The sequence below is a fragment of the Rhagoletis pomonella genome, unplaced genomic scaffold (genome assembly GCF_013731165.1).
Source record: "Rhagoletis pomonella isolate Grant_MI unplaced genomic scaffold, Rhpom_1.0 Rhpom_scaffold_00014, whole genome shotgun sequence".
NCBI classification, from domain to species: domain Eukaryota; kingdom Metazoa; phylum Arthropoda; class Insecta; order Diptera; family Tephritidae; genus Rhagoletis; species Rhagoletis pomonella.
Window position 1 is genome coordinate 11,972,959 of NW_023458568.1, and position 15,478 is coordinate 11,988,436.

The window sequence follows — 15,478 nt, forward strand, 5'->3', positions numbered from 1 at the left end:
GTCAACGGATCGACTATTCCGCGGAACATGGTAGTTAGTAGTGCCAGACACCATCATCGAAACATCCATAAAGCCACTTGGGTGTCCCCTGAACAAAGAACGAAGAACCAAATAGCTCATGTTGTGCTAGACGGAAGATACGGTTCGAGCGTTCTTGACGTGCGTTCTATCCGAGGAGCCAACAGCGACCTTGTTGCAGCCAAGGTCCGCATGCGCCTCTGTGCAATAAAGAACGTCCATCAGGCAACGCGGCGAAAGTTAGACGTCGAGAAGCTGCATTCACTGCAGACAGTCGAGAAATTTCGAAATCGAAGCTCAATCCCGCTTAAACAATAAACTCTTCAACGATCGGATATAAATGAGCAAAGGGAATCCATCTCCCAATCACTTCGTGCCACTACGGAAGAGGTAGTGGGATACTACCGCACGCGCAGAAACAATTTGTATGACGAAGAGTGCCGCACGGCTACTGCAAAGAAATACGCAGCATACAAAACCACCCTACAGCCAATAGCTACTTGAGCGACAGTTGAACGATACCGGGAGATGAGGAGGGAGGAGAGACGTCTATTCAAAAGAAAGAAACGAGAGACAGAAAAACGTGAATGCGAAGAGCTTGAGATGCTGGCAGGCAGGAATGCGGCTCGAAAATTCTATCAGAAATAAGGCAGCTATCAAATGGTTTCAAGACTGGGGCTGGTTCTTATAGAGATAAAGTTGTCCAGAGTACACTTGAGATATGGAAGAGACACTTCTCAACGCTTCTGAATGGCAACACAGGTGGCGCATTTGAAGAAGAGCCCGAACCAATGGTGGCTTAAAACAACAGGGCCCCGGAGCCGACGGTATTCCGGCCGAGCTGTTTAAAGCCGGCGGCGAAGAGCTGGTCGGGCGCATGTACCAGCTATTAAGCAGAATTTAGTCTGATGAATACATGCCCGAAGATTGGAATCGCAGTAACTTTGCCCAATCCACTAGAAGAGAGATCCGTTGTTTGCTCCAATTATCGCGGAATAAGCCTTCTTAATATTGCATACAAGGTCCTGGTAAGTCCACCATTGACCAGAATTTCACAGCGCGTCAAATTCTGGAAAAAACACTCGATATGCAAATCGACACACACCATATTTTTGTCGATTTAAAGCTGCTTTTGATAGCACGAAGAGAAGCTTCCCGTACAATGCCATGTCTAAATTTAAGATCACCGCAAAATTAATACGGCTATGTAGAGTGACGTTGAGCACTGCTTACAGCTCCGTCCAAATAGGGAAGGACCTCTCCGCGCCATTTGAGGCCAAAAGAGTTTTTAGACAAGGCGATTCACACTCATGCGATTTTTTTAATCTGATGCTGGAAAGCATTAAAAGAGCTGCCAATCTGAATCGCAGCGGCACCATATACAACAAAATCATGATGCTGCTGGCGTATACAGGTGATATTGACATCGTTGGCCTGAAACTCAGGGATGTCAGCGCAGCATTTTGAAGCTTAGAAAAAGAAGCTAACGACGTTGGTCTGGCGGTGATCGAGGACGAGACAAAGTACCTCCTGGCAACACATAAAAAGTATTCGCGTATTGGGACACACGTCACTGTTGGCAGTCATAACTTTGAAGTAGTGAAGGACTTTCTTTACTTAGGATCCCGCATAAACACCATAATGTCAGTCTGGAGATAAAGCGAAGAATTACTCTTGCCAACAGGTGCTACTTTGGGCTCGGTAGGCAATTGAAAAGCAGCCCTCTCTCGACGAACAAAAATCACGCTTTACAAATCATCATGCCGGTCCTTTTATATGGTGCAGAAACATGGACGATGTCTAACAAAGATGAGAAGGCTTTGGCGGGCTTTCGAGAGAACTATTCTTCGCAAGATCTATGGCCCCGTTAGCGTGGGCGACGAGTACCGAAGAAAATTGAATAACGAACTGTACGAGCTTTTTAACGACATGGACATAGTTAAGCGCATAAAAATACAACGATTGCGCTGGCTTGGACATGTTGTACGCATGGATGACGACGCTCCGGTGAAAATATCCTTCGACTCCGCACCTATGGGTGGACAACGAAAGCAAGGGCGCTCACGAACACAATGGAAGGACCAAGGGTAGAAAGACCTGTCCGCACTTGGCATGAACAACTGGCGCAAATCTGCAAAGGAGAGAGGCAACTGGCGAAGCTTTTGTTCTCGGCCCAAACCGACAAACGGTTATAGTGCCAAATAAGAAGAAGTAGTGAGATGGCTGAGGCTGTAAGCACGTCATCTGAGTGGGTACATCAAATTTTACATAACATTTGGAAACGAAAAAGCCGGCCGTTTCATAGCCGTTGACGAAAGAGGGATCCACCATAACACCAGAGACCAAGGCACAACCAAGAAGTGCACGGAAGAAGGCCAATAAGGTCATAGCTACGTTTTTTTACGATGCACGCGGTGTTATTCACATCGATTAACTTGAAAAGGGCAAAAGTATTACTGGCGAATATCATTCAGAGATGTTGGACAGCTCGAGATTGATTTGAAGCAAATACGACCAAATTCAGTCAAAAATAAGTGATTTCCATCAAGACAATGTACGGTGAACACGTGAGTAGTCACTATAAAAAAAATTCCTCAATAGGGCTACGAACTCCTACCCCATCCACCATATTCTCCAGATTTAGCCCAAACGATTATTTCCGGTTTCCAAACCTGAAAAAATGGCTGCGCGGTAAGAGATTTGGTTCGAATAAAGCCAACTATTTAGAAGGAATTAAAAGAAAGGAAAAATGCTGGACTAAATATATCGAGCAAAAAGGAGTCTTGTTGAGAAATTTAACGCTTTGTTGCCGAAAAATATATCTTTTATTCAAAAAGTCACTGACCTTTCAAATTGCCCTCGTAACTTATCTCAATGCTGAATGGGGTTCAGGGCGGACGTGTCGTGGTTGCGGAAATTTATATATAAATACAAGAGATTTTTAAATGTACTTATCCTACCAAATGACTTATCAGATTTCAAAGTTACCATTACTTTTTGAAAAGCAAATCCGGTCGACGGCAATATTGCCCAAATAATGCAAACAGGTTCCGGGTCATATCGTAATTAAATTGCGCAGCTCCTGCTGGTGTGAATCTATTATTCATAACAAGACTATCGAAGAGGAAGTCGTCTACTTGATTGGCTATAATGCGCAGCGTAAGATTGAAGAGATTTAATGATAGTTCTCGCTCCATATTATGAAGTGTTGTTACCATCACCTATGTAGTGATTAAAAGTATATATTTTTTTGTTTTCTATTCTACAATAAAGACTCACCTGAAACATTTCCCCTGCACTGGACGACAATATGAAAGGCTCTCTGCAATTCTGGTCTGGCACGCTGGACCAAGAATCATGACGATAAGGCATCGATTTCGCTTTTATTTCATTTACCGCCTTCGTTGCAAGGTTTTCAATTAATTTTTCTGTCCAGTGCTCTAGTTCACTAACCGGATGATCGAACACTGAATGAATTTCAGTATAATTTGGACCCACAAGTGCAGCATGCAAATGTAAATAATGAACATTTTCACCCCATTCACGCAGTACCAAGGCTAAGTAATTGATAGCATTCAAAATGGAAATGCTCTCAACTTCACCACTGCTGTGAAGTTGAACTAGGCGCCTTCGAAAGTTTTCTATTAGCTCTAATTGAAGCGACAGGAATTGTAATTGTTGGCCTGGTTGAATAAGTGCGTGGTATCGATCTTTAATAGCTTCAAGCAGGCGTATGAACTGATCAGCACATTTTGGAATTTTTAAATCAATATCATAAAAGTTGGGGTCAATAAGCATCCAAGGACTATCACCATGTAATATAAGATCCATTTTCTCCGAGCAGACTGAAAGAAAAAAAAAAATACATGTAGTATTGCCATGCTTATACTTATGGTCAAAATTGTAAGCATGCTTGACACATTTCCAATCAATACGCTTATCTGTTTGTGTTTATATCTTCTACTAAATATCGTTTTTGGCCTAATCAATGTATACATAATTCTTAATGATTGTCAAAATTTGTTTAACGGAGAAACACACACAACGAAGGCTTGATCCGCCTCAGTTTCACGAAAATATTGACATGACAAACATTTTTAACCGCTGCAGCTTAAAAAAATTAGTAAATCTTTCAAGTTCAACAACTTTCGCTCAAAATCAACTGCCACTATGCGCTTTCAATTTCCCCTACTTTGCAAATTTTTTGCGTACGTGAACGCCAAATTCTAATAACTCTGTGCTACAAAAAGAAAAAAAAAACCAAATACAAACAAAGCTTAGTGTAGGTTATAGGTAGGGTCGAGAACAACATGAAAATAGGTTTCTTAAGAACCTCCATTTTTATTTTGTTACCTTTAAAATTACTAAGTAATTTCTCTTTAACCATTAATTTGACAAATTTCAAAACGTTAATACTTGAAGTCAGATAACAGATTATTACTAATAAAATATAAAACTTAGTTATATAATTTACACAGAAAAATGAAATTTTCCAAGGGTGGCGGGTGGGACAACGATTACACCCGCCTCTCTGAGTTGATGGATTCGTTAAATATTTAGTTAATAGAGCCTTTATCGTATGTACATAACTAATAGAATGCTGAGGTCCATTTTATTATTTAGTGGTATTATTATATTCGCAGATTAAAAAACTATTTCAGCTTGTGACGGGTGGGAGGAGTTGTTATGGAGGACACATACTTAGTTCGTGAGTAAGGTGAACTATACTGGTTTCATATGAATATTTATTATACTTTTAATAAAAGAGCCTTATTTTATGGGAAGCTTACGTATTTGCAAGTTAGATTAAAAAAAATTGCGGTGACGGGAGGGACGTCCAATAAGCATTTCTTTGAAAGCTGAACAACTTCTCCCCATAAATGTATTCTGGTAATAACCCTCAGAAAAAAATTATCAATTGATTACAATAACCAACTTCTATTTAGCTTTTTAGCGGGATTTCGATTAATAACTAATTTTGTTTTCTTCACGAGTTTCTATTTAAATATCCTCATTCAAATATTACTTTCAATACACTTTTCAGGACAAATAAAACAAAGGTCGAAATGTTATATTATCATTTTGATGTTATTCGAATTCAAATATGAGACCACCTGAAGTATACTTTCGCTTTGGATATTTGTTATTTGCATTGTCACCTTCAAGCCACGAGAAATGCCTTATCAACTTTACTAGAAAATACTATATCAGAAAAATAGGGAATACAGCTAGAAATAAATCGACAAAAATCGATTTCTTAAGAATTATTCTACATGCCATAGTATTGTCACAGATTTAAATGCAATCTATGTAATTTATTTTTGACCTGTGATGTCATCTTCGCTGGAATGACCCGTCTGAAAATATATTGTTAGACTTAGCTTGTTGGGGGTTTTCATCGGGTAAAATTAAAAACCCCTAAATTTTTCAACTTGACCATCGCTACTTTCCAAAATTTCTATGAAAGTTTCCAAATAAAAATAAAATCACCCGCCCAAACTTCTCAACTGAAACGGCTCTTCCAGCCAACGAGCGTGATAACCTTCGCAAGGCGGCTCCGGGAAAACCCGCATCAGGGATCTTAACAAAGAGATTCGGCAACTAGTAAACCTACATGAGATTTGGAATACCTTTGGTGTAAGCAAGCTGTGGTAAACCGTAAGGTCATTTTACCACCTCTATGAGAGGTCAGACTACAGCTGGGAATTTCACAGGCGTGGGCACCGTAACAGACATCTGCTTGCTTTAGAGCCTATATAACCCGACGGACGAGGTCCAGATTCATAAGACAGCCTCAACCTACATCAACTCCCGACCCGTGAATGCCGTTTTAAGAACACAACCGCACAACGTGGACGAGGCAAAACTACGTTTGCCTCGGGATACTTGCAGGCCAAACTCGTACTTGAGCAGGATAAACTTAGATGTTCCCAACCTATGTCCGGCCTGCGGGTAGTCACCCCATGACCCGACACACCTCTTCGCATGTCCACGGTCTAGGCAGGGCTAAGTAAGCCGGTACAACAACGACAACCGTGCAATTAGCAGCATGACTTCTCATTACTTTTCAAACTATATTACAAGGCAACCAATGGTAGAGCTGGCGTTGTTTATCTGTGAATTGCACCGATTTTAATATTCCATTTACAAAAATAACTCCCACGGTATTGTGCTGTCCAGTTTAATTTGGACATCATGTGTAGCCAACTTTGCTGAAAAGTAATGCATGTATTGGTTATAGCAAAGTTATACTTACAACGCTCTTCAAGTGATATCCACTTCAGTAAATAAATTGGTTGAGTTATAACTGAAATCACACTGGTAAAACTATTAGGGTATCCAAAAATCTCTCGCAACTCAATCTCGAAAGCTAAAGTCTCGTCCACCAAATGGGCAAATAGATGTTCATCTCGACTTATTTCGTCAATATCGGCAGAGAGTTTTTCAATTATCAATTGCACAAGCCCACGAATGAATTCTAGCTGTAAAAATATGATTAGATTTAGAACACTCAGCAAAAAGTACACGCTTTTTTTATTATAATTTACAGGACATTTTTCCTATTTATTTGACATTGAGCACCTCCAACTTTTGTTTTAAAATCCAAAAAGTAACCGTCGTTGAGTACAAAAATTCAAACCAAAAGACCATATTTGGCATTATTTGTGCATGCCTTTATTCAAAAAATATCCCTTTTATTTGGCATTTTTGTACTATCCAGATAACAAACAGTTCTTACGTCTAAACACTTTTTAATATTTATTTGCACATGAAACTTGTATATAAGTACTATATTAATAAATCTAAGGTTTTGCTACAAAGTTTGTTAATTTCCCAAAGTAGTCGGGGAGGCGAGCGACAAGGAACTACTAGCATTTTATAAAAGATGAATTTTTAAAATTATGTCACGTTTGTGGTATAGAAAAATAGCGTGCCGTCACGGGGAGGCGCGGGGTGGCTTTAAATTTGTGCAGGAACTCTAAACCTTGCAACTACTTTATAAAATCAGAAAAATTAATTGCGAGCAGTATAGTATTGATTAAAAAGTAGTATAACATTAATCAGTCATTAAAATCCTGCAACCGAGAGCGTCAGTCACGAGTTGAAGCTATACAAAATGCGCTGCATGGTGAAAGCACCGGATGTCGGTGTTGTACGCACAATTTTCCTGTACGTTGGCGGCAGAAAGTAAGTTTTGAAGCGTCTAGAAATGGCAACTAGGTGGTTGGTAGACTCTAGACATGTATATATTTACGCAGGTGGCGTCGCACGAAGATGGAGCGCACCAACGTAAAGTTAACGTCACTGTTGACAGTTATAATTTCGAGAAATTAGAGAATTTTGTTTACTTGGGAACCAGCATTACCACCGATAATTATGTCAGCATGGAAATCCAACGCAAAATCGCTCTAGCCAACAAGTGCTATTTTGGCCTGAGTAGGCAATTCGGGAATGAAGTCCGCTCTCGACGTACGAAAACCACACTCTATAAGTTACTCATCATGAACGTGCTGGTATATGGCGCAGAACCATGGGCAGTGACTTGGCCATGTCGTTCGAATGGACACCGACGCTCCAGATCTGAAAGTATTCAACTCGGAACCCGCTGGTGGTAGCAGAAGAAGAGGGAGGTCCCCACTGCGATGGGAAGACCAGGTGGAGAAGGACTTGGCTTCACTTGGCATTTCCTATTGGCGTCAGTTGGCACAGAAAAGAAACGACTGGCGTGCTTGGTTGAACTCGGCCAAAATAGCATAGGCGGTTACAGTGCCAAATAAGAAGAAGAAGATGACTCAATTCATGTCATAAGGGCTAAAAACCAGTTGTTGCAAATTTTAGTGAATAAAAAATGAGTGAGTTGGAAATTTGCTTACTGAATATAACATAGATGTAATGCTACTGTCCGAGACACATTTAATAAATAAATATAATTTCTCCATACCTGGATACAATTTCTATGCCACAAATCACCAAGATGGCAAAGCTCATGGAGGCACAGCGGTGCTGATTAGAAATCGCCTAAAGCACAATATTCTGGACTTAAAAGCAACAGCCTGTCTGCATGCAACTACCATATGCTTACGAAACCGCGACCGAGACTTTAATCTATCGGCTATTTATTGCCCACCGCGATTTTTAATTTCTGAAAATGACTTCAAAGATTTCTTTGATAGCCTGGGTAATGAATTCCTGGCAGGAGGCAACTTCAAAAGCCTACGTACTGGAAATCACGCGTTATTAACCCAAAAGGGCGGCAGTTATACAATACTATTTTAAACAGTCACAATAGACGAGAGGTCACATCTCCTGGTAAACCTATTTACTGGCCCACCGATATAAAGAAGATACCAGACCTAATAGATAGAAACATAGACAGGAATAACATAACAGCAGAAATTCTATCTGAACTATCATCCGATCACTCCCCTATATTAATAAAACCATATGAACAACCCCAAAACATCGAGATTGAGCCTTGTCTAACTTCAAATAACACCAACTGGCTTAAATATAAAAAGTACATCAGTAGTCACCTTAAATTAAACGCTGCACTTAACTGCGAGGGTGATATAGACTTCTATGTTGATGATTTTAAAGAAACACATCAAATACCGAAATAGAAAAACTTGTGCCCCCCAACAAATTAAATAATGTCCATATCTAGGAATACACTTGGATAGGAGACTAACTTGGCGCAAACATATATCATCCAAGATTACACAAATGAAGATAAAGTCAGCTAGCGTCAACTGGCTGATAAACAGTAAATTAAAACTGAAACTAGGTTATAAAGTACTTATATATAATAGAAACATTAAGCCTATATGGATGTATGGTATTCAACTGTGGGGTACGACCTTTGCAACCAACATTGACAGGATCTAAAAATTCCAATCTAAAACGCTAAGGGCCTTAACAGGATGGTTAAATCTGCAATCGACAGGAGCAGAGAAGAATATAAAATAAAACTGCGTAATCACCCAAATCTACTGGCAAGTAGCCTGTGCAACACAACAAATATAACACGCCTGCGAAGAAGAGACTACCAGCCTTTTGTTGAGCGACATTAAACCAGCAGGGCTCAACTCAAGGGCTCAACTCAAGGGCTGGAGCTATATTATTGTAAATTAGACGTAAGATTTTTAAACTTGTTGTTAGGCTTAATAGATGTAAAATAAGAAGATCCCACAAATAAATGCACGTATAAAACAAAAACAAAATTATTTCTGCATCTCCAAAGCAAATACGCACATTCTTTGCTATCTTTAATTCGACATGCTTCTCATCGAATCCATGTGGACTGTGGAACACGTACAAGGCTGACATGTCAGAAGACATTTTACACAGAATTCGTATCTGTTCAGGAAATCCCGATCTCGAGTTGAACGAAGAGATACATAACCAGGCTTTACTTTTGATTGAAGACATGAGTTACCGCATTTGTGGCACTGTTTTAGTCAAGTTAGGAACGCGAACGCTACATCGCGAAATGAATGATGCATTTAATCGAGTATTGGAACGTGAACGTGAATATGATCGCGATGCATTGAACCAATCAGTTCGGAAAAATTTACCACTGTTGAACAGAAGGTAGTGTACAATATGTTAATGAAGGCGATTGATGATGGAAACGGCGGTTTATTTTTCCTTGATGCGCCCGGTGGAACTGGGAAAACATTCCTCATGTCATTGGAATTGGCCACTGTTCGTGCGAGATCCGAAATTCCTGTTGCTTCATCTGGGATAGGAACCACCTTGCTAGAAGGATGCCGAACGGCTCATTCAGCGTTGAAGTTGCCTTTAAACCTTTAAACTTCTGAAAACCCGACATGTAACATTGCGAAATACTCGGCAATGGCCAAAATTTTGATAGAAGGTAAAATCATCATTTGGGATAAATGCACAATGGCGCACAAGCGCGCATTGGAAGCACTTAATCGCACTTTGAAAGATCTGCGCAATGCCTCAAGGTGTTTTGGTGGCGCAATGATTCTACTGTCTGGCGATTTTCGCCAAACATTACCAGTCATTCCAAGATCGACGGCTGCAGATGAAATAAACGCTTGTCTGACATCAACTACTCTGTGGCGCTTTGTGAAGAAACTTCAGATGACGACAGATATGCGAGTTGCATTACTAAACGATCCATCCGCCGAATATTTCTCTAAGCAATTGCTGACTATCGGTAATGGCCGTGTTCCTGTCGACAAATTGAACGGATTGGTTTCCTCTCATCAACAAAATCTTCCCGAATATAATTGCTAACCACAAATATCACAATTGATGGAGTGAACGAGTAATTCTTGTGGCAAAGAACAAAGATGTAGACCACTTAACTGTTACAATTCAAAATCAAAGCGTTGGCTCACTTCAATCCTTCAAATCTATAGACTGTGTAACAAACGAAGACGAAGCTACCAACTATCCAACTGAATTTTTAAACTGTTTCGATCTGCCTAGCTTACCACCGCACAATTAACAACTGAAGGTTGGCTCCGTAATTATCATGCCTCGACATCTTAACCAACCAAAACTATGTAACAGAACGCGTTTGTTGGTGAGAAAACTCATGGACAATGTCATTCATGCGACAATACTTAAAGGAAAGTTCGAAGGTAAGGAAGTTCTCATTCCGAGAAATCCGATGATCCCAACCGATATAAATACTATTCGAGTTTAAACGAATTCAATTTCCGATTCGCCTTGCATTCGCAATGACGATCAACAAATCACAAGGTCAATCTTTGAGTGTTCGTGGCCTGAATCTTGAAAATTAATGTTTCTCTCACGGTCAACTTTACGTGGCACGTTCACGTGTCGGAAAACCATCCGCTTTGTTCATTTTCGCACCTGACAACAAAACGAAAAATGTCGTGTATCACAATATGCTTAAATAAATCGACTAGAGTGCAACCAACCTATCCAGCCATGCTGGTTTCTTGTGCATTTATTAAAGTTAATTCATTGTGGGTACTTTTTCATTATACCGTTATAAAAAAAGTAAGCCAGTTTTCATATAAATTCAAAATTCGTATACAGAGAAACATTTCAACTAATTGTATAAGTAAGTTTACATTATCCCTATGTTAAATCGATAGCTCAATCCGAAGCATGGTTCCCCTCCCACTACCATGTAGTGTTCCAGGTATAGCCAAATAACGGGTTTTCATAAAACGTTTTAAACGGACAACTGTCTGAATTGCTAATGCATATTTATCTGAATAATCCGCTGACCAATCAAACGAAGTGATATTAAGAATTAGAGCTAATTACTGTATTATTCTTATAAAATATTAATTCAGGTGTCTCTTGTATTGAACGAGTCGGCGTGAGTCATTATGATCGTACTGAAAAAAATACATACATACATACGTCATTCACGCGGACATGAATTAATTAAGAGGATTTATTAAGAGGGTATGCATATAAAATTGCGCTCCAACAAAATTCTGAAACATCTTAATGTACTTACATACATAAGTATGTACACTAGATAATGATATTTTTAAAAATTGCTTACACGTATATTATAGTTCAGTTTGCCAGCTTTCACCGCAGCTGGCTGAAAAGTCCTTCCAACGAAGAGGTGAATCTCCTTGCACCAATTCAGTATTTGTGTGAAGAACCACTCCGGTTTATCCAAACGATTTGTTTGGCGTACACCCGTGAAGTGAAATTGGAACCTACAAGTAAAAAGAAAATCGTATTTCAAATATGTGCACATATCGTCGCCTCAGAAAACGGATGTCGAATGTGCAAAATCACGATTTTGGGATTTTGATGCAGATTTACTAAGTTGGACATGGTCTTTCGATTTCTGCAATCCATTTTTTTTATATCTCCCTTAGTTTTTGAGATATTTCCTGTGTATTTTGTCGTATGTATTATTGTATCTGTTGAAAATACGTCATATACGACAAATTCCCATACAAACGTATTTTTGTTTAATCATAAAACATCCCACTGGGAAAATAGGTAAGCACCTTACGAGGTAAGCCATGTTTTCTTTCCGTTTTTAGTACCAAAATTGTCATCATGGCCAATGTCATCTACTAGTAAAGCGCAAAATGAACACCTCCGACAACACATTACGTTGTCAGTTGCAAAATAACGTGCAGCCGAAGTTATTTCCAGGCGCCGAACTACTCCGAGCGACTGCTCTGCATTATGAGTAACTTACTTTGTAAAGCGGCTCAGAGGTATGTCTGATACCAAATGTACATTCTTAATTCCTACTTACATAAGGCGACCACGTCTTTGTTAAAGTAATGGAGATTCGGCAGGGAAGTGGTAAGGACCGCCTGGTGAAGGGCAATACCTTACCAGCAACTTACACTTCACCCGGCATTTCTTACCACGTCACTGACGCATCTCCCTTACTTTAACAAAGACGTGGCCGCTTTATGTAAGTAGGAATTTAGAATGTACATTTGGTATCAGACAGACTTCTAAGCCGCTTTACAAAGTAAGTTACGTGCAATGCAGAGCAGTCGCTTAGAGTAGTTCGATGCTTGGAAATAACTTCGGCTGCACGCTATTTTGCAACTGACAACATAATAGGGGTATTCTCCAAATCTTGCAAAGCCATTGCACGTAGCACGGATTGCATGGATTGCATAACTTGCAAACACACAACTACAAAATACATGGGAAACGACATTTCCTTACGCTGCAAAATATGCAACGTCGAAACCCATGTATATATTTTGCAAAATAGCATAGCAAGATATATGCGACCCTGTGCTAGTTGTTTTGTTGTTGGAATTGCTACATATTTCTCTCATTCCTCTCATCTCGCTCACTTCATTTTTTTCTGCTGTCTCTTGTTATTGTATTTGATACATAATTTCGCTGCTTGCTACCCATGCATTCTACCACTTTGCAATGGGGTGCTCTCGTACTCTTCGAAATTTGGGATAGTATTTTTGCATTTCGTGCAATACGTGCATCGTGCAATACTTCGAGAATACCCCTATTGTATCGTTGGAGGTGTTCATTTTGCGTCTTACTAGTAGATGGCATTGGCCATGATGGCAATTTTGGTACTAAAAACTGAAAGAAAACATGGCTTACCTTGTAAGGTGCTTACCTATTTTCCCAGTGGCACATACGACAAATTCCCATACAAATGTAATATTTTTTTAATCATAAGACATGTGTCGTATATATCGCAAAACTTTGAACTTACGACAATTCGATGGTCCTCTGCTATAACGACACAATTAAAATTGGAAATTAAACTAAGTAACTAATTGTTTTTTCATTTTAGCTTGTACTGAGATTCCAATGAAATTAAAAAAAGAAAATGTGCAAAAGAATGAATTTAAGTATTTTTTTTTTTTTTTGTTTTTATAAAAAAGAAAACCTTTCGAAACATTTTTACAGCATAAAAGATGTACAGGATTTTTTATTATATGTAAATGTTTTTGTTATGTTTTTTCCAATAAGTAATCATTATTTAATAAATATATCTGGTGTTTTCATCAAATTACACCACCCTCGTTAAAAAAGATACTTTACAGAGTATTGTCGCATGTTCTATGGACAAGACAAAGTGGTAAGTAAACGCTTCGACAAATGTATACGGAATGAAAAGTCAATTTTCTCATTAACGTTTAGAGATATTAAATTTAAAAATATTAAAAATAGAAACTAATAACACCAACCACGTCCCCTTCAAAAATTAAAAAATCTACCGTAAAGTTTCGGATTAATTCGACCATAAATTTCAAAGTTTTGTAACATACGACATCCGTTTTCTGAGGTGACGATGTGTAGATACCATCTTCGTTAACGCAAAACACGCTAAATAAGAATTTTGATTTTTAACGATTTTGTGCCGGTTTTGTTATGATAAGACCGTTGTTTGAAAAAAACTGGTTATTGGAGCTGGGTTCTCCTGATTTAAAGTGATTTGATAAACCCAGCTAGGCGCTGATTAACTTAAAAATAATGCATCGATCAAATTAATATGATTTTTGGAGACGATGTGTCGAACTTACTACTGCTACTGCTCATGGTCAAACATGATGGATGAAATCCGCAATGACTCTCGGAGTTTCGGTTATGGAGGCAGGTGGTGGATTATATTGAGGCAAACGTCATGGTGACAGTTGATAAAAAACACGGTTTGGCTTGGAGACTATAAATACAAACTTTCACATCATTTACTCATCCCGTCTCTCTACGAACGGTACATTTCCAAATCGGCGCGATATCGACTAATCAGTTTAGTGTTATTTGGCTTTGTACCACGATTTTGTTTTTTAGTAGTAAATATGGAAAAGCAACAAAATCCAATCGGCAGAAGTTAATGCTGCTATTTCGGAGATCACATCGCCTCATCAGACTCCTTTCTCTAGACTTTAGCAGGAATTAAGCCGCATCATCCATGTGCAAAGCCAGCCATGCTGCGCTAACCACTGAGTTATGCACACCCCGTAAACTCTTGTTGCTAATCTATTTCGATATTCAATCTATCAAGTGCAGCTGATTCGCCGCAATTTCAACTTGACAGTGTGATTGTTGTTGTTAATTCTATACATTCATTAGAATTGTTGTATAGTTTTCGGCAGGCTGTTTAGGATGAGAGAGAACTTTACTTCTGAACTGCCTAGTAGCACCTGTTGGCAAGAGTAATTTTGCGTTGGATTTCGATGCTGACATTATTATCGGTGTTAATCCTAGTTCTAAAGTAAACGAAATTCTCTATTTTCTCGAAATTATAACTAACAGATATGTAGAGAATGATGCAGGACATGATCCGAAATCAGAATAATCTAATGCACTGATCGGCAGGCCATGGCTCACTGAGCGCTCTCTGAGCACATGTGTGTTTCACACGTACCCGAATAGCGCCAGTTGAGCAGTGCATTTAACGCACACTGTCTCACTTATTCAATCGTTTGAATGTGGTAGTATGCCGATCACTGATCAAATGCAAGCTTGATTAAATAGGCCATAATGTGTGAATACAGCACCTGTCATTGGAATGCAAATCGTCCCACCACAAAGTGGAACCCCAAAACTTTATGAAAACTCACAACATGGATACAATGGCTCTTAATAATAATCATAACGGTTTTTACCCTCCATTCCCGCCCATCCGCACGAGTGGTGCAGTCCGCATGACGTACGGAACCAGGATTTTCAATTTATGCGCCGAGTCACGATAGGCAGGAGTTTGTTAAGTGTCGAGATCTAAAACTATTCAGCTACAGAACTAAATTCATCAGCCGGTTTTATGCCTTTATTTTAATGATTCATTTATTGAGAGAGGACAGTATCGATTTCTTAATGCTGAAAAACGAATCTGATATATCAAACGTGCTGGAATGACAGTTAAAATCCTGGCATAAGCAACGGAGTGCGTCGTGCAATTCAAAATTAGTTTTACAAGCTTTCAAAAATAGGGGACAAAAGTGTCTTGATACCCGGGAGGGAACATTAAGGCAAACTT

At 39.2% G+C, this 15,478-nt stretch overlaps 1 protein-coding gene across 6 annotated transcripts in view; it reads right to left on the reverse strand.

Annotated features, from left to right (window-relative positions):
* The window catches only part of LOC118749232 (RINT1-like protein), a 148,021-nt gene that overhangs the window by 65,018 nt on the left and 67,525 nt on the right, over positions 1-15,478 (reverse strand). For 2 of the 6 annotated variants that reach the window (XM_036484024.1, XM_036484020.1), the window contains 4 exons: positions 11,540-11,702; positions 6,275-6,500; positions 3,298-3,863; positions 3,013-3,239 (listed from right to left, as the gene is read on the reverse strand). In XM_036484024.1, the coding sequence (XP_036339917.1) occupies positions 3,013-3,239; positions 3,298-3,863; positions 6,275-6,500; positions 11,540-11,702 (1,182 nt within the window). Of the gene's footprint in view, positions 1-2,863; positions 2,896-3,006; positions 3,240-3,297; positions 3,864-6,274; positions 6,501-11,539; positions 11,703-15,478 lie in introns of those variants that run through there. The other 4 variants (XM_036484022.1, XM_036484023.1, XM_036484025.1 and 1 more) reach the window with 4 other exon arrangements.